This window comes from Arachis stenosperma, chromosome 2 (assembly GCF_014773155.1).
Source record: "Arachis stenosperma cultivar V10309 chromosome 2, arast.V10309.gnm1.PFL2, whole genome shotgun sequence".
In the NCBI taxonomy this organism is placed as follows: domain Eukaryota; kingdom Viridiplantae; phylum Streptophyta; class Magnoliopsida; order Fabales; family Fabaceae; genus Arachis; species Arachis stenosperma.
Genome location: NC_080378.1, coordinates 7,420,552 through 7,442,775, shown reverse-complemented (window position 1 = coordinate 7,442,775; position 22,224 = coordinate 7,420,552). Strand labels below are relative to the sequence as shown.

Sequence of the window (22,224 nt, the reverse complement as noted above, 5' to 3'; positions counted from 1 at the left end):
CAGCATGCCAAGGCATGAGGACACAGGAAATGAAGTGCCTGAAAATATCCACAGCCACATATCTGTGACCCGAGTGACACCCTGTAGCTCCCAAGTGAGAACGAACCGGTAGGAGTCGTCTCCGAGATGGTGAACTCCGAGTTATCTCTGTTGTACAATGTCACCGTGAAGCACCTCGTCGTCTTCAGATTGGCCTCTATACACTTCACCAGATGTTGACTGAATTGTTGTCCGGTTCCTAACTGGGCCTCTGCCTCTCTTCGCTTGCGAATAAATAGTTTTGCCAACCTCCCACAAGTTGCCTTCACCAGCGAGCACACCGATAGATTCCTAACCCCCTTCAGGATTGAATTAACACACTCGGAGATATTTGTCATCATGTGACCAAATCTCCTACCCTCATTCCGATGCTGAGTCCACAGTGAATACTCGATCTGGTTCGCTCAGTCACACTTGGCAGGGTCTTCAGACCGCAAAATATCAAACCAGTAATCGAATTCCACCTCAATCTTAGCATAGACTGCACTCATAAGAAGCCTCCTTGCGTCCTTGCCCTTGAAGGTCAGGGCGAAATTTGCTGCCACATGTCGAATACAGAATTCACAGTAGGCAGCTGGAGGCAGCCAGCCTTCGTCAGGAGCCTCAAGCGCAGCTTTGATTCCGTTGTGCCTATCTGATATAACCAGTAGACCCGGTTGTGGGGTCACGTGCTGCCGGAGATGGGAGAGAAAGAAGGACCAGGACTCGGCATTCTCACCCTCAACCAGTGCAAATGCAACAGGCAGTATGTTGGAGTTCCCGTCCTGTGCAATCGCGACGAGCAACGTACCCCCATACTTGCCATACAGATGGGTGCCATCAATACTCACCAAGGGCATGCAATGTCGGAATGCCCCAATACATAGCGAAAATGTCGAGAACAGTCGGTGAAAATAAGCTTGCGAGTCGTCGACCTGGCCCCCAACTCGAACAGGACTCGTCCTAAGGACTGCAACAGTACCTGGCATCGTCAACTGAACTCCTAACACCCACCGCGGGAGCTCGTTGTACGACTCATCCCAATCACCATAGATGTGGGCAACGGCCTTCTGTTTCGCCAACCAAACCCTCTTATACGTCGGCCTGAACCCAAAGTGTGCCGCCGTCGCATTCAGGAGCACCTTGATGCTGACGGATGCATGCATCAGCTCTAACCATTGGCATGATGAATGCCGAGATCACATGATAATCCAGACTCCTGTGGTCGCTAGAGATGGACGTCGCGAGACACGTATGTGGTCCGTTGTACCTTTGTACCTCCCAAATACCCTTGCGCTGCCGGAGGCATAGCCTAATCAACCATGTGCACCCATTCCCAAACTCATAACATTTTCTAACATACCGGCGATAGTCAGACTCCACCACCTTGTACTGTATCCCGCGTCGGATGCTATACGTCTTCACACTTAACACAGCCTCATCTTTATTCTGAAACTGCTGACCAACCTGAAACTCTGTCAGACTTGCAGACCCCTCGGCATCTCTAGCACCAAATCCAGCAGGCTCCCCAGGAACCCACTCCCGTCTCATGGCATCCAAGTCCAAAGATGAAAAGTGCGGAGGGTACTGCTGTGTGCCAGAGCTAGAATCACCTCCCGCCCCAGCTGGCTCACTCGCTCCAATATCATCGCCACTGTCATTAGCAATGATATCTGGCTCCACATCATCATCGTCTGCATCATCCAGCAATGCATCGCCCAAACCAGCCGGTGCAGCACACTATAAAGAGTTCGGCATAATATCCCCTATTCCAACCTCGCCGCCTCCACTACAGTTGAGATCAACAGTGAACGAAGGGGAGGCGACAGGCTCGACCGGAGGTTCATTCACAAGGACGAACGAAGATGCACCAACAGGTCTGGAGCTAGAACCAGCTACCATGCCTATAGTGTGGGTATTCCGGTTCGAACCCCCCGAGCTAGATACCACATCAACCAACTTCGCCAACAGTTCAAGTGTCCTAACTTTGGAAAACTGCCGACGACAATGAAACATGACCTGCAAGTCCTCATCACTCCCGATCGTGAAACAATCATACTTCACGATTTCTTGTAGCATTGAGATTGGAATGCGATAGAAAAATTTCTTAACCCGTTTCACGCCTTGCAGACCAAGTTTCTGTAATACAGAATTAACAAGGTCATCATAGCTCGTCGTAGGCCTCATAAAAATATTGAGAGGATCCTTATCGGTGAACTTCACACCAGAACGTATTTTCTTCTTAATCGATCCTCTGTGATGAACTAACACTATAAAACTCTCTTCACTAGCCATTTTCTCACTTTAATGAGATCAATTCACGTTCACACCATATTTATACACGTCTGGCCCTGTATAATTCGAACCAGTGTAATTCGAATTACTTAGGGTTTCGTGCCTGGGTGTAATTCGAATCACCCTGATTCGAATTATTCTTTGTGTAATTCGAATCAGACTGATTCGAATTAGTGGGTGTGTACGTGTGTGTATAGTTCGAATCATGGTAATTCAAATTACATGTAAATAAAGTTCGAAACAACCTAATTAAAACTATATATAAATGTGCATTGATTGATTCATGAACCATTTTTTGGTTTGGCTGATCTGTGTAATTTTTTACTCCCCTTAACTTAATTAGGTGATTTGTCCATTATTTTATATATATAATAATTTATTAGTTAATAATAAATTCTTAAATAAAGTTTGCAAACGGCTTGATTTCAATTTGAAAACCAAACAGTGAATGAATTTCTGTCATAGAAGATAGTACTAAGTACATTCATTGTGATATTGTGTATGGAAAAGATTACATATTCTTAAAAATATATTAAATACATGTTTTAAGAATATTTCTAATAATTTTAAAATATTTTTTAATAATATTAAATACGTTTTAGGTTACAAACCAGGGTGTCTTTTTTTATTAAATATATTTTTGGAAGTATGTAGATATGGTAGAGGTAGATGAATATATATTATTAGATGTATTAAATTATATCAACTTCTAAGAAACACAAGCCAATGGTAACTCAGAGGATCCATATACTTGTGGAGTCAGTTGAATAATAATAATAATAATAATAATAATAATAATAATAATAATAATAATAATAATAATAATCATCATCATCATCATTGATACGTGCTTCAAATGTTCGAGATATGAAGAGTTCAAGTATTATTTAGAAGATATTAGTTTACATGTTTAGAATATTTTAATTTAATGTATTTTGATTTTGTTTATTTAATTACTAGATTGGGCCTTATGATTATGGGCTTTAGGATTTTTCTTTGTTTTAACCTAATAAGAGGTTATAAATACCTCCTTAGCTATTGTAGTCGCAGTATAGAATTTTTAGAGGTTTCAAAACCCCTTTTTGGTTTCGTGATGAAACCATGGTGTGGACAATTGAGGTTGAGGAGTCCCTCTCTTGTTACATCGGGGAATTGAGTAGAAGGTTGAGGAGTCCCTTCGATTCAATTTCCAAACTATGGCGTTGGCAAGTTAGGTTGAGGAGTCCCTTTCTTGTTGCGTCAAGAAATTGGGTAGAAAGTAGAGTGATTCTCTTTGTATTCAATTTCAATCTATCATTTTTATTTTTATTTTAATTTCAATGTATCTTTTTATTCAGTTTGAATCCTTATTTTTTTGTTTATCTTTTATTTTCCATATCATTTGGTATCAGAGCTCAGGTATTAGATTAATTCTTATTAATCTATATTTGTTCTTCTTTTATCATAAAAAAAGAGTCCAGTATGTCGCATCTTTCTTTAAGTTTTCGTGTTCTTGTTTTTCGTTTGTGTTTCATTATTGTTTTGTCATTATTGATTTTATTGTTTAAAAAAATAAAAAAAAGCATACAGTGCAAAAAAAAAAAATATATACAAAAAATAAAAAAAAAGAAATTATCTTCCTTGTAATTTTTGTGCTTTTCATATTCTATTTTTTCCACCTACAAGATTCGAGGACGAATCTTTTTTGAAGAGGAGGAGAATGATACGTGCTTCAAATGTTCGAGATATGAAGAGTTCAAGTATTATTTAGAAGATATTAGTTTACATGTTTAGAATATTTTAATTTAATGTATTTTAATTTTGTTTATTTAATTACTAGATTGGGCCTTATGATTATGGGCTTTAGGGTTTTTCTTTGTTTTAACCTAATAAGAGGTTATAAATACCTCCTTAGCTATTGTAGTCGCAATATAGAATTTTTAGAGGTTTCAAAATCCCTTTTTGGTTTCGTGATGAAACCATGGTGTGGACAATTGAGGTTGAGGAGTCCCTCTCTTGTTACATCAGGGAATTGAGTAGAAGGTTGAGGAGTCTCTTCGATTCAATTTCCAAACTATGGCGTTGGCAAGTTAGGTTGAGGAGTCCCTTTCTTGTTGCGTCAAGAAATTGGATAGAAAGTAGAGTGATTCTCTTTGTATTCAATTTCAATCTATCATTTTTATTTTTATTTTAATTTCAATGTAACTTTTTATTCAATTTGAATCCTTATTTTCTTGTTTATCTTTTATTTTCTATATCAATCATCATCATCATCATCATCATCATCATCATCATCATCATCATCATCATCATCATCATCATCATCATCATCATCATCATCATCATCATCATCATCATCATCATCATCATCATCATCATCATCATCATCATCATCATCATTTTTGTAGGACCAAATTAAAATTGATTGTTAATCCTTCGCTAGATTTTATTTATCAGTAACCAATTTTAGCGACCGATAAATTTTTTTAGAATTAAAATAAAATTAATTGTTAATATCAATATCACTGTCTTATATCTTAACAACCGAATTAGCAACTAAAACAAAAAATAATTATACGCATCTTTTTACTAATTATCTTGCTAATATATTCTAACATTTTAAGATCATATGTATTGCTCTATTTACTCATTTAGCAATAATGTATTGTAGATTCTAAATGATATTTAGATCGTTATTTTAAAAAAATAAAAATGGATTATATGAAATTAATCATAAACGAACGAATTGGAAGTGATGGAAAAGAAAAAAAAAAGCAATTTTTTATTAGACTTGGCTATGTTAATTTCAGTTTATTGACAAAATAATTCTAACACTATTTTACTGATTTATTTAATTGAATGTTGATTATTGGTATTTTTTATATTTTAAAAATTCATTGTGAGTACTAATTTAGCTTATTACTGTTGGAATAATGGATTATTTTTTCATATTCATTGTGTGAACTTTTATTTTTAAATATTGGATTTGTATTGGTGTAATTCATTTAAATGTCTAAAAAATTATATTTAACATCGTTGCGGGAATATACAAAACGTTACTATCGTTTTTAATTTTTTTTAATTAAAAAAAATAAAAAACATCAAAACGTTCTATTTTCAATTAAAAAAATTATCCGATGCTGCCGTTTTGTAAAAATTATATATTTTTTATTTTTTAATAAAAACGACATTACTATTTTATATTTAACAAATTTAAAAATTATTTTTACATACAAAACATAAAAAATATTAGGGCACATTAAAAATTATTTTTACACATAATTTGTTCCAATATAAAAAAAAAAATCAGCCTCATTGTACAATGTACATAGTTATCTATAGACAGAAAAATAATGGTATGTATTTTATATTTGCTAGAGATTTTTTTCTTAATTAAATTCAATTAGATGTAAATAATAAACTATAATTATGTAATTCTATACCTAATAGAATTATTCCTAAATAACATATTTAAATTATAAAAAACCCCCTAAAAAAACCGTTTTTAATATGCATATAGATTTATCAAATTAACCCTAATAAATAAAAAAGAAAACAAATTTCGTACAGATTAATCTATGGATAGTTTTATTTGCGAATTTCATTACTAATATTATCTGCAAAATTTTGCTACGGATTAATTCGCAAAATTTTCTATAAAAGTTACTTATAATTTTTGTTGTCAGTTTTGTAACTTGTGAAATTTGGTACACCAAATTTTGCTAAGGAATTAAAATTTAATTCGCTACAACAGTTATTCATTAGCTTTAAAAGTAACAGAAAATAAAATTACCTGCAAACCAAAATTTGCAGTAAAATATGTAGTTAATCTGTTATTTTTTAATAGCACGAAAAATAAAAGGAAAGCAAAAAGCATTAGTTAATGGTAAGAGAAAAAAGGCAATCAACACTACAATGACTGAACATTAATTTTCCAAATCTTTTTCCATGGAACAATTGGTCCCCCTTCTAGATTTTGGAAATTGCGAACAATTTTCTCAGCTGGGAAATATTGGTCCACCATCTACACGTATTCCTATTCACAACACACTTGCATATAACTTTCTTCAATTGTTTACTTTTCTATATTGTCATTCTATGATACTGAGACACAGTGGTACATGGTGACACATGTCTGCTGTTTGATTTGGTGAGACACAGATTTTTGAAGGACACGGATAGACATGGAGACACTAAATTTGTGTACCTCCAATTTGGTGAGATACTGAGACACAACTTGTGAGACACTAATTTTTTACTCTTTTACTCTTATTGAATTTTTAAAATTTGTCCTCTTATCTTTCCAAATCTTTTTTTTCTCTTTCTCTTTTAGATTCTACAACTAAATTTACTTTTCTATTTTTTTCAAAAAAATATTTGTACATTTAATTTTTTTTATTTATTTAAATTTTGATTAATCTTTGATAAATTCTGAACTTTAATTTTCTATTTTTTTTCAAGAACAATTATATATTTAATATTTAAATGATAATTTAAGATGGTATTATAAGAAATAAAAAATTATTAGAAGAAATAAAAATTTAATGGTGATGGCATGCATTGTTTGGGATAATAGGTGTATTGTAATGGTAGTAAAACTTGTGGTTGAATGAAGGGTAATTCAGTCTTTTTTAAATATATGTGTCTTGTTTCTTATTTTTGCCAAACACAATATATAGACACAAGTATTTTATGTCCATGTCTTTAATGTCTGTGTCTCTGTGTCTATGTCTCATCAAATACATCAACCAAACGGAGCCCAATTCCCCATAAGCAGAACAAGGCAAAGACTTGGGAGAATTTCCCGGCACATTAAGGGTTTTGGATTTAAATCTTCTAAAGTTTGAATTTTATTTTAGAGAGTAAATATGATCTTTTACCCTTAAATAGTTTATTTTTCATATTTATTCTTGGTCCCACATATGAAATTAATGGTGAGAAATCACACTTTACTCTCTAAAGTAAAATTCAAACTTTAGAGGATCCAAATCCAAGGATTTTAGTATTGTGACGCAATTTTTTTATTTTTTATTTTTTATTTTAATTTTTTATTTCAATTTATTTTTCACACTATTAATAATTAAATTATAAATAATAAAAATTAATTATATAATATTAAATGTTTATATAAATTAAAAATTAAATAAATCAAATAAATACAATGAAAACAGTAAAACAAAATCCTAATCACTCAAGATTTTGGTAGTCGTCATCGTCGTCATCATTTCCATGATCTTGCTGAGACGATGGAGAAGGCGATGATGTTTGTGTCCCACCAACATCACTATTGTCACTAGTATTTGTTGCAACTGCCTACCTATTTGATAGTCGTATATCTTTCTGATGAGGGCATTGTGCTTCTTGTCCCATATAAAGTTAAGCTGCACAAAAAAACTTTAAATCAAAATGTATCGTATTAAACAAAATAGAAGATATAAACTAGCTAAGAAGGTTTGACTATATTAAGCTTTTACCACCAACTTCTAAAACCATCGCTCTTTAGTCTCAAAAGGAATCTTTTTGTAGCTCGACCGTGGATGATTGTACATCAGCTTGATAACGTTGGTCATCTCCTGAGTATATGCGTTGTTGTTTGGCGCAAACCTATCAACAATCTACAAATAAACTAATATGACAATATAAATTAAAACTTCAGAAGCAAATAACCATAATATATAGAGTTTTTTTTTAGAAATTTTGATAGAGTTTTATCTATAACTGGAATGCACCACAAATTTTATCCATCAACAATTAACTTAAACAGCACCAATTGTCAACAATCAATGAACAACAATCAATAATCAAGAAGTAACATCCATAAATTTACTAAACTAGAATCAATAATCAGGATAAATCAAACACTTTTAGTAATTCAATCCTACAATCCTAAATCTACTAAAACTAGAATCAACTATCAAGAATCACTAATAACGATATATCAAACACTTTCAGTAATTCAAACCTACAACCCTAAATCCACTAAAATTAGAATCAATAATCAAGAATCACTAATCACGAGTTATCAAACACTTTCAGCATATAAAAGACTTAAAATAGTACTTACGTTGTCCTGCCATCAAGCTCAATCATCATCCGGATGATGGGAGGTGGTGGAGGGGCATCAGTTGATTGGCTTTCGTGAAAAGATTCTGGCACCGTAATGTCCATCGCTAGAAGCGGCGTCGCCGAGACAGTGGGCTGCTGAGCGGATGGAGGCAGCGTCGTTGCCGTAGACGCGGGAACGTAGTTGGGGTTAGGGATCATGATGAACGGCTGGTTTGATGCACCCGCAATTTGTGACGTCACCGGGGTAGTCGGAGTATAGGGAGAGGATCCAAAATTTCCAGGGGTACCGGCAGAAACCCTTACCACAACCACTAGGCTGATCCACAACACCTCTATCTGTCGTTATGTCTACAAAGAGCATACCAATTAAAAATGTGCTAAACATATTCACATAATTCAAAATGTGTAATCAAAATAAATTACGTTAAACTTAGTTAAAGAAATACATTACCCGTTGAAATCAAATGAAACAAAAGAGGTAAGTACACATTCTAACTTCACAAACATTTAGCAATACATATTACTACATGTACATAATTTTGTCTGTATGCAAATAAAAAGTCATCCATAAGTCATTTAAAATGATCTTATATTTGATTTTCTATGAATTTACTGTCATTTTTACTCTTAAAACATATTGAAAATTAATATGACTTATTATCGAAGTCTTTTTTAATCAAAACTAAACAAAGAGAACAAATCAACAATAATCAGAAATTCAGAACAACAAATCAACCTTATAAATTATAATAACCAGTTCAGAACAAATCAACAATAATCAAAACATGTTTTAATAATTAGAATCGGAACAAATCAGAACTAAATAAGGAACACAAATCAGAACATGTTCTAATTAAAATTGAAACTAAACAAGTTCAATACCCTAAGTTCAGAATTTTAGAAAATCTCAAGTTTAAAACAAGTTTAATACCCTAAGTTCATAATTAAATAAGGAACAGAAATCAGAATATGTTCTAATTAAAATTAAAACTAAACAAGTTTAGTACCATAAGTTCATAATTTTAAAAAACCTAAGTTCAAAACAAGTTCAGTACCCTAAATTCATAACTAAATAAGGAACACAAATTAAAACATGTTCTAATTAAAATTAAAACTAAATAAGTTCAGTACCTTAAGTTCAAAATTAAATAATCAACAATAATCAGAAGTCTCAAAATAGCAAATAAACCTTGTAAATTATTTCAATAAATCAGAATTTTAGAAAACTCTAAGTTCAGAAGTATTATCTGAATAAGAACACCAAAACTGAGAAGAAGAAGCGACATAGATGGTAACGACATAGAGTGACTCCCGGAAAGGAGGAAGCTGCGGGGTTGATGAGAGGGGTAGAGAGAGAATAGAAGGTGAGAGAGTTAGAGAGAGGAGAGAGAGAGAGAGCCAAATTCGAATAAGGAAAAGCGGGTTCACGCTTCAAATTTACAACACATTTACCATCAGTTTTATTATCAGAAAAATCTTACGGTAATTATTGTGAGTTGCTAAAACGATATGTTTCACTAAGTGGGTTTATCGTCGGATTTTTTCGGGGTAAATCTGATCCTAAAGGATGCGCTAATATTTTTTGTTTTTCTTCCAATTATTACTAGCGGTTTTATCGTTGGAATCATAAATCCGTCATTAAAGTTGGGAGTATTTTATGACGCTAAATTCGACTATACTTAATGTTTTTTTTTTTTGTAGTAATAAACAAATTAGAAGTGATGGAAAAGAAAAAAAAAACAATTTCTTATTATACTTGGCTGTGTTAATTTCAGTTTATTGACAAAATAATTCTAACATTATTTTATTTATTTATTTAATTAAATGTTGATTATTGATATTTTTATATTTTAGAGATTCACTGTAAATACTAATTTAGTTCGTTATTACTGGCATAATGGACAATTTTTTTCATATTCATTGTGTAATGCAAATAGTTATTGATAGACAAAAGAATTATGGTACGTACTTTGTATTTGCTAGATATTTTTTCTTTAATTATATTCAATTAGATATAAATAAATTATAATTATGTAATCATGTGTCTAATAGATTGATTCTTAAATAACATATCCAAATTATAAGAAAGTCTAGAGAAGTTTATATAGATTTATCAAATTAATTATCACAAATAAAAAAGAAAACAAATTACCTACAAAATTAATTTGTGAATACTTTTATTTTGAGAAAATGACAAATTGATCTTTGACTTTTTAGTTTGCGAATATTTAAATTCTCGAAGATTTAAAAATATATTTAAGTCTCCGACTTTTTCAAAATTTGGACAAATCGATCCCTAAGTTTAATTTATTCAATTTTAAAACTTTCTCACGTATGTATCCGTATCAACCAGGTCAGTACAACGGGAGTTACGTTTGATTTTTTACTTGGGTCTGACAGACCCAAATAAACATGAAGGATTAATATGTCTAGGTTTTAAAAAGATCAGAAACGTAAATGTATTTTCAAATTTTCGAAAATTTAAATGTTTACAAATCAAAAGGTTAATGACTTATTTATCTCTTTCTCTAATTTTTTATTTACCAATTTCATTACTAATATTATGTGCAAAATTTGCTATGGATTAATTTGCAAAATTTTCTATAAAAGCTACTTATAATTTTGTGACTTAAGAAATTTGGTGCAAAGATTAGCTACAAATTTGCCGTGGATTTAAAATTTAATTTGCTACCACAGTTATTCATTAGCTTTAAAAGTATACGGAAATAAATTTACCTGCAAACCAAAATTTAGGCTAAATTACATATATAAATCAAATACAAGTAAATCTTACATAATTCTATCAAAAGAAAAAATGTTATAAGATTCTACTTGAAAAATATTTGTATGTAGTTTTAATGGGGCTAATTTAAATTACAAAATTCACAGTAATTTAAATCACATACATTCGAATTAGTCAACATCAACGTAATCACATAAATTTCATGCAATATAATTTTTAAAAATGACTTAAAAATGATAGGGAACTATAAAAATTTGTAACAGATCCATTTAAATTAGTGTGTGTCAAAACAGTGTATTAATTCGAATTAGATTGATTGAAACTAACGTAGGTCACATTTCTTTATAGTTCGAATCAATGGGATTTGAATTACTCCATGGATACAATAAATGCATAATTCGAATCGGCTCAATTCAAATTACGTTGATGTTGACTAATTTGAATTTATGTGATTCGAATTATTGTGGGTTTTGTAATTCGAATTAGCCTCGTTCAAACTACAAAAAATGTCTTTCTGGTAGAACCTTGTAACATCTTTTCTTTTGGTAGAATTTGTAATATCTGCTTGCATTATATATACCTGATTTACCCCAAAATTTACATTAGATGTATTAAATTACATCAAGTTCTTCTAAGAAACAGCACAAGTCAATGGTTGAGAAGACTCGGAGGATCCATAATTCCATATACTTGTGGAGGTAGTTGAATATTATTATTATTATTATTATTTTGCTATAAAATAAGAGCGTGTGAGATACTTCAAAGACATCATTACCTGTCCATACATAACATCATACTTTCAAAGTTTCCATTCATATAGTGTGATTTTCATTTATTTATTTTTCCTCTCTTGGAATTGGGATATTCGGATCCATTTCTAAGGTAACTTCACTTGAAATTCCAACCGAAAATAGTGATGGTTTTGAGTAAAAGAAGTGTTTTTGGCACCAATATTGAGATGGGGTTTGGCTTCATGGTTCTGGTTTTGGTGGCCTTACTGTTCAGTTTTAGTCCTATTTGTGTGTTTGGGGAAAAACATGAAAACCCTCACAATCAGAAGAAGCTGAGGTTTGACAAAAATGGAGAATTCAAGATTCTTCAGGTTGCAGATATGCACTATGCTAATGGAAAGTCCACACTTTGCTTGAATGTGTTACCTTCACAGAATGGTTCTTGTTCTGATCTCAACACCACTTCTTTTGTTCAAAGAATGATCCTTGCTGAGAAGCCTAATCTCATTGTCTTCACTGGTATTGTATACTATATATATAGTGTTCACTATTCAGTTTTTGTTATGTCTTTAGATTTTCATGTCATTTCTTTCTAATTATTATAGATATCTTACTGTTGTTTAACTTCCATTTTTTCTTTGTTTGGATAGGTGAAAACTCAGGTGCAGTGAAGTTGATAGTTGAGAGCTGTTAGATGATTTGACTGATTTGACTAAATTTTTATCTAACAATTCTGAGATATCAACTTTACCGTAAAGTTCCTTCACCTTTAGGATAACATAGTGTTTTTGAGTAAATTTTCATTTTAACCCAAATGTGCTCAAAATTTGAATGGATTTGTTAAAAGACTTTTAAAGAACATATTGATTTAAGGTTTCTAGTTTTGGTAAAAAATAGTTCACACCCCAACATTTACTAATCAAAGACGAAGATCATGGAGTGTGTATATACATATTGGTTTTTAGTTTGCATGGCTAAATAAGTTACAATTTGTATCTAGATACATTGATACTAATGACGGTGATAGATGTAATGTAACCAAAATTTCGATTTAACTCTTAAAAAATTTGGATATTATGATTTTAAATGAGTAAGTTGATTTTACAAAATTTCTACTAAATTCGACAAATTTTATAATTTTAATTTGGCTACGATTTCACATTTTACTATTTATTTTACTCTTTTGATTTACGTAAAATCTTGATTATTTTTTTACCTCGAATACAACAGAACAAAGATAACGGTGCAAATTTTTATTGTGATGTGGCAGGTGATAATATCTATGGTCGTGATTCCTCGGATTCGGCGAAATCAATGGATGCTGCATTTGCTCCTGCAATTGCATCAAACATTCCTTGGGTAGCTGTTTTGGGAAATCATGACCAAGAAGGATCCCTGCATAGGGAAGGAGTGATGAAATACATTGTTGGTATGAAGAACACTTTGTCTCAACTCAACCCTTCAGATGTTCACACCATTGATGGTTTTGGAAACTATAACTTAGAAGTTGGAGGAGTTGAAGGCACTGATTTTGAAAATAAATCAGTGCTCAATCTTTACTTCATTGATAGTGGAGATTATTCTAAGGTTCCTTCAATTTCTGGTTATGATTGGATCAAGCCATCACAGCTACTCTGGTTCCAACGAACATCCGAAAAGCTCCAGGTACCGTTATATATACAGGCTACGTTTGATTTTGAGAATAAAAAAAAAAAAACTGAACACTAAAAATAAAATATAAAAATTAATATTTTTATATTTTGTTTGGTATAAATTAAATATAAAAAATAACAAATTATAAAAGTACAAATTACTCTCAGTTTTTTCTACCGACAAAATTTAAAAAAAAAAAAGATAAGACACAAAATATAACTATGATAAATTAGTAAAAATAATATAAAAAAATAAAAAAATAAATTGTGCACTTAATACTTAATAGTATTTCTAATCTTCCAGAGGTGGAAATAGGATACCTAGCCTGCCTGTCATAAATTGTTAAAGTACTTAATAAATAAATATATTGATATATCTACAGTTAATTTTGTGTTTTTTAAAGTTTGTACTTGTTCTCCAAATTATCGATCTTATTCTTATACTGCTGTCATGTAGGACATTTCGTTAATTATTTAACTTTGATTTTATGGTGAGACTAAATTGAAGTTAAATAAAACTTTTGAATTTAAATAGAACATTTTAAACTTTAAAGATCAAAATAGAATTATGTCCAAACATAGAGTACCAATTTAATACTTTACTCTTTTGTTAATAAGTCAAGTTTAGACTCATAAAATAGTCTAATAAACTAGTTAGGCTTGCATATAATTTTTTATAATTAAAATGTTATTAAATTTATCATGTTTTATTATACTTTTTTTTCTATATGTTTAATACTTTAAAAGTTTAGATATTGTCATAAAGGTTGAAGGTAATATATTGCATGTAAATAATTAAAAAAAAAACATAATTTTTAAAAATATTTTTATGTTTTATTTTAGTAAAAAATTATATATATATATATATATATATATATATGTGTGTGTGTCAGGTTTAATATTAAAAAGAATTTATAACAAGCTGTAAGTTAGACTAGTGTTTCTACTTTTTTTATAAAAAATAGGATCCCGCTAGGGAGACAATGAAATATCTATACAATCCATACAATGGGCTGTTTATTTGGCCCAATCTAAATTAATAATGCAATTTAACCATTAATAACCCTCATTTTATATGGCCTTTTACCCTTAATTTTTACCTAATTCAAATTTTTTTCCTTTAACCCTTCTATCCCCGTCGTGGCCCTAACCCCCCCCCCCCCCAAAACCCCAATGGTCATTTGGTAAGACCCCACCCACCCCAACCGCCGCCCAGCTGTCCGCGAATCAACCCGCAGCCAACCGATTCGCTCCTGTGCGACGTGGAGCCTCCGATTCCTCCTACCGAAGCTGTAGCGCCCAACTTCGTCGCAACTACGCCCTTGCTGGAAGGAACTCCATCGCTCCTCACGCGGCTGAACATCCGTCTGCTGAGGAGTCAACATCCATCATCGCCGACTCAAGAACAGTGCTGGAGTAATAACCCATGGCAAGAGAAGCCCAAGAAAGGGCGGTTGCAAGAGACCTCATGCTCCATGGCGCTTCAGTGAAGAAGAACTCCATCATCCCAGCAAGAGTGAAAAGATCAGCAGAGCCAAGAAATAAGTACTGTAACGCCACCCATAAGAACGTTATGGGAAGAGGTTCCATTGAATCCGTTAGACCATGAATCAACGCTGTTTTCTTTCTCTTTATTTCGACTAACGCGACAACTGCCATGGCCACTATGGAAAGAACCAACCATGTTCTAATTCTTTGTATATGCGTGATTTCGGTTTCGGTTCTAGTTATTTTTCTTACGAATGGAAGGATGGCGTGGTCGTACATGGGGGCAAGAACCATGATGAAGAGACCTGGAAATACAGAGAGAGAAGCTGGTGGGACCTTGAAGGAACCAAGATTTGTGTCCATGGTGGATGATTGTTGGATTGAGAAGGTGGAAAGTTGAGCTAGGCAACAGTTTAGCATTATGATTGACATGAAAATCGGGAGAATTTTTAGTATTGTGGACCCTCTTTTACCTTTCGTAATTTTGTGAATATGTTGGTCTTCATTCACTCAGGCATGACATTCTTAAAAATGCATGAAAGTGAACATTCATTTTATCTGTGAAAGGAACCATCCATATTCTAGCTAAAATGAATATCCATCTAATTATGTCTTTATTCAGGAATTTATCTTTAGTTTTCCAAAGTGAAACGACTTGAAATTGTTAAACTTTGAGTTCTTGAAATTTGAACTTGAGTCGAGTTTCCATGAAGCATTCTGAACAGATGTTACAACAAAAGTGAACATCCATTTTTTCTGTGAAAATAACTATCTAGATTCTTACTATAACGAACATCCTGTATTTATCTAGAGATTTATGTTTACTTTTCCAAAGGCAAATGACTTGAATTTGTTAAGCATTGAGTTCTTGAATTTTGACATTAAGCCAAGATTTCATGAAGCGTCCTGAATAGACGCTATAGTGACCACGGTCTGAACATCCAGTTATATGTAAAGATGAACATCCAATATTTGTAAGTAGCAATAATCGTGTAATCAATAAGTGGGATCATATAATCAGAATGAACATCCATCTTGTCTAATAAATTAACCATTTGGATGGATACAATAACGGTGAACATCATTAATATTTACAAACGAACATCCAATTTTTTTTTAAAATAAACCCATTCTTTCTAGACCAGATAACCGTTTTCGTCTATAGTATCTAATACATGAATTACGTACTAAAAGTCATGTCCAACAGAAACTAACTATTGTCGAATGAGTTTAATAAATACATGAACCCATCAAATTGGTGGGGGCTCATTGCAGCCAATATGAGCACCGACCTCTAGAGTCCAAACCTCATAACCAAGATCCGTCTCTTCACTTCCAACCTCAATAACATATGACAGTTGCATGGCCTAGTACAATTCCAAAAAAATAATAATAAGATAAATTCTTAGTATATATCATTTGCTTGAAACCTCACTAATCAGCACAAACAATGCAACCTTAAAAAAGAAATCAAGTCAATCATTCTACCAAGCACATAGACCAAAAAAGAAACCTCACTAACCAGCACAAACAATATCACTATACATCACATACATGAACATGCAGTAGATACAACTACCAAGCACATAGTCCAGAAATCGATTTCAGAGCCAATGGTGACGAGTTGTTCTTTTCATTCATTTAGTGTTTATCATGTGTGATTATGTGTATATTCCAAACTGAACATACAGGAAGCATATTAAGTCGTCCATCCGTTGATAACTAACTCTTGGCTATTTAATTTTCATGATCAAATTAAATCTTAATAATGATAATAACATTCGCTGTTTTTCATATTCAACAATCTCATGCTTATATATGCAATTTACATTAAGCCATATAAATTCATATACCAATAAAAGTTAGTCCAAAGAAGACCTAGTTTCATCCAGCGTCACATTAATATACCATGCTTAATTAACACATACAAATTTCTCATACATAAAAGCATATAATGAACATAAAACCTTCATAAATTTGGTTTAATCATGAATGTTTATGATGCATTTGGGTAAGCATTAAACATAAAAATAAATACGCCACTTGCATGGAGTATGAACATCTAATTCACATGAAAATAATCATTCATTATCAATGCATTCAACGAACGTTGCTCACTATATTAGATTTCTCACCCTCGATGACATCATGATTTGCTACGTATTCATGTGTATGTGAATTGAGGCTGGAAAGCATAGTTATTGCAATTGTGTATTGAATTTGCAAGAGTTAATCAAAATTAGCACAAAGAAAATAATCAAGGCAATAATAAAGAAGCCCACTTATTCATGTCAAAGAGTATAAAATAATCACATAAACACAGCTCTTTGTTCAAAAAGCAATAATTTTGATGAAACCCAATTTTAATTGCTCAAAAACTTCAAAGAACGAGTGATGATGCATGTGATCATTTATATTCAAAACCAACATGAATAAATTATTTCATTCAAATCACTCAATAAAATATGGTATGCACTTCTTAAAAATATACCAAACAATTGATAACATCTGAATTTTTAACCAAATTGGTGTTTTAATAAAAAATCACAAACAAGTGCATAACAAAATTCAAGCTCAAACATCATTAGAAATCACATAAAATTGCACAATTGTAAATTATAATGCCTCATGAGAATATAATTTAAGTCAAATGCTGGTCATACATAAGAATTAAACATACAGATTTCATTTAGGCATTTCATCGAGCATATGGTGTGCATCATGTGTAAACAGAGCATTCAGTTCAATGAAAGCAGCAATCAACTCATAAAATTCAGCCAGCAAACACATTCAATCTAGCAACAGATATTAACTAGTCCTAAGCCTAATCTATATGCAGAAACAAGAATTAAAAGCAATGAAATAAATAAAATAGAAAGAACCGGAGACAAGGAAAGGGATGGAACCTGTGTTGATGAAGGAGAGAAAAAAGAACAGGGGCAGTGATGGTGTCGCAGCGGCACAGAACTTAGCAGCTGCTGGGTTGCACTGGGGTGTTGCTCGCCGGAGCTGGCAGGCGCAAATAGGGGTGTGGGGCAGCAAACATAGCAGGGAGAAATGGGGGAAAGAGGAAAGAAAGAGAAGAGAGAGAGGGTGGGCGACAGTGGTTGGTTGGCTGGGGAGTGATGGTTGGGGTGATCTGGATTGAGAAAACGAAGAAGAGAGATAAGGGTTGGTTAGAGAAGAAGCAATGGAAAGAAAGGAGGTAATGACAGATTGAGAAAAGGGTTTGTTGTTTTGATTCTATAACTGAAAGTAATCCTAATTTAATTCAAATTTCAAATTAGAAAAATTTCAAAATTAAATAATTATCTATAATTTAATTTTAATTACAATTAAATCTCTATTGTACGCATTGTACAATAAGGCTATTGTCTCCTCATACTTTCCCTAAAAAATAACACAAAATATAATTCAGTATCTTAGAATTATACCTATATCTTATTCATTAAACATAATTTTGAGTATCTGTATTCCTATCTTAGTATACGATACTTATAAACAAACACAACCTATCCGTTACAATGCCTGTTTGGTTTCTCATTTCACTTCAAATTTAAGCTATTTGGAACCGAAATAAGATGATTTAAATTTTAAACACAGATTATTTGTTACTTGTGCAGAAAGCATACAAAAGTGGACCAATGCCTCAGAAAAACTCTGCTCCTGGTCTTGCATACTTTCATATACCATTGCCTGAGTATGCTAGTTTTGACAAATCAAACTTCACAGGTGTCAAACTTGAACCAGATGGCAATGGCATTAGTTCTGCTAAGGTGAACTCCGGCTTCTTCGCGACGTTAGTCCAAGCCGGAGATGTGAAGGCAGTTTTCACCGGCCATGATCACCTCAATGACTTCTGTGGTAAGTTAACCGGCATAAACCTATGTTATGCCGGAGGATTCGGATACCATGCATATGGAAAGGCTGGATGGTCTAGGAGATCAAGAGTGGTGGTAGCTCGCTTGGAGAAGACGCCGGAAGGAGCTTGGGGAGATGTCAAGTCAATAAATACCTGGAAACGCCTCGACGATCAAAATTTTACTCAAATTGATGGACAAGTTCTTTGGAGCAATAGCTTTTGAAGTAAATACTTGCAATAATCTTTTGGCTTTCTTGTTACTAAATTATGTTACTAAATTTTCTTAGCATATTGCAAATGAAAAATCATTGTTATTACTTTAAGAGAATGGGGAAAGTGGGATATGGAAAATTATTCTGTTGTAAACTAAAGTTCTTTGAAGGAAATTAGGTAAACAGTGCTAAATTATTATGTGATTTTAGAACAATGTTTATTGCATAATTATGAACTACCTATGATTTTTGTATTATGTTCTTGTCATGTGAAAAATCAGTGCCTAGAGGTTCATGTTCTTATTACTAAAAAAAATTAATGTGCTCTATGTTGTTCTTTTGTGGATTTCATTGCAAGAAAATCATAAGTGAAACAAACAAAATGGTGGAGAACTTTGAGAATTTAGAAAGTGATGCAGACAAGTAATAGTATCCACATACATGACATGAAGATGATTTACTTTGGAGTTTGTTATAAGTTGCTATAAATTATATTGTTGTTAAGATGGTCATGATTCATCAATTGTGATACTATCTAGCAGTTAATTTTTTGTCTTGAGCTATATAGTAAATGAAAAATTGTTCATTTTAATTTTTTTTAATATTTTTTTGGAATCACAATATGATTTGCAAACAACAGACTAAAAGCATTTTTCATGTGTGAGCATATGCTATATTTTTTAGTGGTGGTAATAATAACTTAACATATAATTGCAGTCTTATAATCTATGCAAAAATTGTGGTTACTTTTTGAATCTAAAGTAAGAATTTGTACATTCAATCATCAATCTGTGCATGGCATTGATATAGAAGTAGCCACATTAGTTACAAAACCATGTTTCATCAATATTTCTCATTACAGACTTGCATAATTTCATTCACAATTGTCCTTAACAAGGGTAAAAGCCTGAGAAATAGTAAAACATAAATAAGATCAACAAAAACAAAAATATAATTGTAAATTGAAAGTCAAATTATTCAATCTAAATTAAAAATCTTATATAAATACAAATCTAACACGTTATATCTAGTCATATCTAGACATGTTTACGATGAACATGTCTAAATATGAAGAGCTATACTTATATCTATGCAAGAATTTTTTAATTGGTTCAAATGTGTTGGAACCATGCTCCCATAACAGCCAACATGACCAACCTTCCATTCTTAATTTTTTTTTACTTAAGATAGAACTTGTAGTATCATTACTAGAAAAAAGATCAATATTAAAATTAGTAAAAAATGGTGACTGAGTAGAGAGAATTGACTCAAAAGAGGAGAAACTAGACAACATGTGATGCTCCCAAAATAAAACATAACGAGATATACGAATACGTCGAGAGATAGAATCCCAATAACGATAACCCTTGTGTTCAGTGCCAAAACTAAGAAAACAACACATGCGAGCCCGAGGTTCAAATTTATTATGTTCATGAGGCTGAAGAAAGACAACACAGACACAACCAAAAACACAAAGAGAGTTATAATATGGAGAAGTATGATAAAGATGCTTAAAGAGAGTAGTGTTATCAAGGACAGAAGAAGGAAGTTTATTAATAACATGAACAACAGCGAAAATAGCTTCAGCCCAAGTACGCTCAGGACAGGAAGAAGAAATAAGCATTGTACGAACAGAGTCAAGAATGTGATGGTGTTTGCATTCAACTCTTTCATTTTGTTGAGGGGTACTACTACAAGAAAACTCAGATAAAATACCCCATGCAACAAGAAAACTTAATAGTCTGGTGTCTCGATATTCCATAGCATTATCCTATCGGAGGATTTTACTGACCTTAAAAAACTGAATTTTAATCATAGTGACAAAGTTAATATAAAGCTGAGGCAGCTCATGATGATTAGTCATAAAATAAACTCAAGTAAAATATGAATAATCATCAATAAATACTGCTAAGTATCGATCCCCTCCCATAGAAGCGGTAGGAGCGGGACTCCAAACATCAGAATGAATAAGATCAAAAGGAGAGCAAGCAAGAGATGAATTATTATGAAAAGATAAAGTTAGTTGTTTTGCAGTTTTACAAGAAATTCAATCAAAGAACTCATTATTAACTTGACCTAAAATACCCATAGACATGAGAGGACACAATTTTTCTAAAGAAATATGGGCAAGACGGTAATGCCACAAGAAAAGTGTAGATAGAGAAGAAATAGCATAGAGATTTGATGCAAAAGAAATATAAAGATTCTCGAGTCCAAACAATCTTCTGACCTTACATTCGTTCCTGATGATCTGTCCCGTCCGACGATCCTGCACACGACAACCAGAAATAGAGAAATTGACATCAAAATCGAGATCAACAAGTTGACTAACAAAGATAAGATTAACGTTTAATTTTGGAATAAAATAAGTACCAGGAAGATTAAGATTCGACTGTGAAATAAAATCCTTATGTGTCGCATGCAAGAGAAAACCATCAGCAGTGTTGATAGAAGGTGCATTTGTAGTGGTAAACAAAGATGAGAAAAGATGACAAAAATGAGACATGTGATTAAAGCAACCAGAATCAAAATACCATTTACAATTACTTGGAGGAGTGGAAAAAATAGTAGGGGTATCAGAAAAGGAGAGAAATTTCTTAAGGAGAGACTCAATATGGGATGGAGAGACAGAAAGTGAGTTGAGAGAAGCAGAATTAGTGGATTCAGTAGTAGCAGCAGCAGTAGTAGAAGCAGACATATTCTTAGAGTAGTTGGGACGAGCTTGATATTTGTTTTGATCTGAATGTGGTGAGCGAGTAGAACAGGTAGTAATCAAGTGTTCTAAGATATTTCAATAATAGCAGAACAATTTTGGACAATTAGAGTCAATGTGATCCATAATTGGAAGGTGCAACAAGTGCACCATCAATTTTCATTGTGATTCCATTGCTCTTGCAATACTCATGACTACCCTTAAACACTACTTTTCCAATTAAGAACCTTCCTTGTGGGACATAAATTGTTGATGGTGTTATTGTGTTGCATGCACTTTCCCATGCATCTAGAAATGCTCTTGAGGAATCAATTTCACCACCTGGTTTGGCACCAAAATCTATTACATTTAGGATTTGATCATCATAAGAAGCTATGGTTGTTTTTAATGTGAAGAGAAAATAATGTACTAGTGCTTTTATAACTAGAAGTGGAATAGTGTTATGTTTTGGCCTTAGATGTGCCA

At 32.5% G+C, this 22,224-nt stretch overlaps 2 protein-coding genes across 2 annotated transcripts; one reads left to right on the top strand and one right to left on the bottom strand.

Annotated features, from left to right (window-relative positions):
- Positions 1-443: 443 nt before the first annotated feature.
- LOC130962459 (uncharacterized) lies at positions 444-2,313 on the bottom strand. Its single transcript, XM_057888670.1, has 3 exons — positions 1,812-2,313; positions 1,308-1,712; positions 444-1,189 (listed from the first exon to the last, which is right to left on the bottom strand). The coding sequence occupies exons 1-3, from the start codon at positions 2,311-2,313 to the stop codon at positions 444-446; spliced, it is 1,653 nt and encodes a 550-aa protein (XP_057744653.1).
- Positions 2,314-11,856: 9,543 nt separating this feature from the next.
- On the top strand, positions 11,857-19,261 carry LOC130958813 (probable inactive purple acid phosphatase 29). Its single transcript, XM_057885244.1, has 3 exons — positions 11,857-12,351; positions 13,103-13,497; positions 18,596-19,261. Exons 1-3 carry the CDS (start codon positions 12,018-12,020, stop codon positions 19,055-19,057), a joined length of 1,191 nt encoding a protein of 396 aa, XP_057741227.1. The 5' UTR covers positions 11,857-12,017; the 3' UTR covers positions 19,058-19,261.
- Positions 19,262-22,224: the final 2,963 nt, after the last annotated feature.

Coding starts and splice junctions, on each gene's coding strand:
- LOC130962459 (XM_057888670.1), bottom strand. CDS start 2,313: ATGGCTAGTGAAGAGAGTTTTATAGTGTTAGTTCATCACAGAGGATCG. Junction 1,713..1,811: donor GTTCACTGTTGATCTCAACT/GTAGTGGAGGCG, acceptor TGGATGATGCAG/ACGATGATGATGTGGAGCCA. Junction 1,190..1,307: donor ATGCCTCCGGCAGCGCAAGG/GTATTTGGGAGG, acceptor GCCAATGGTTAG/AGCTGATGCATGCATCCGTC.
- LOC130958813 (XM_057885244.1), top strand. CDS start 12,018: ATGGTTTTGAGTAAAAGAAGTGTTTTTGGCACCAATATTGAGATGGGG. Junction 12,352..13,102: donor TAATCTCATTGTCTTCACTG/GTATTGTATACT, acceptor GTGATGTGGCAG/GTGATAATATCTATGGTCGT. Junction 13,498..18,595: donor GAACATCCGAAAAGCTCCAG/GTACCGTTATAT, acceptor TTACTTGTGCAG/AAAGCATACAAAAGTGGACC.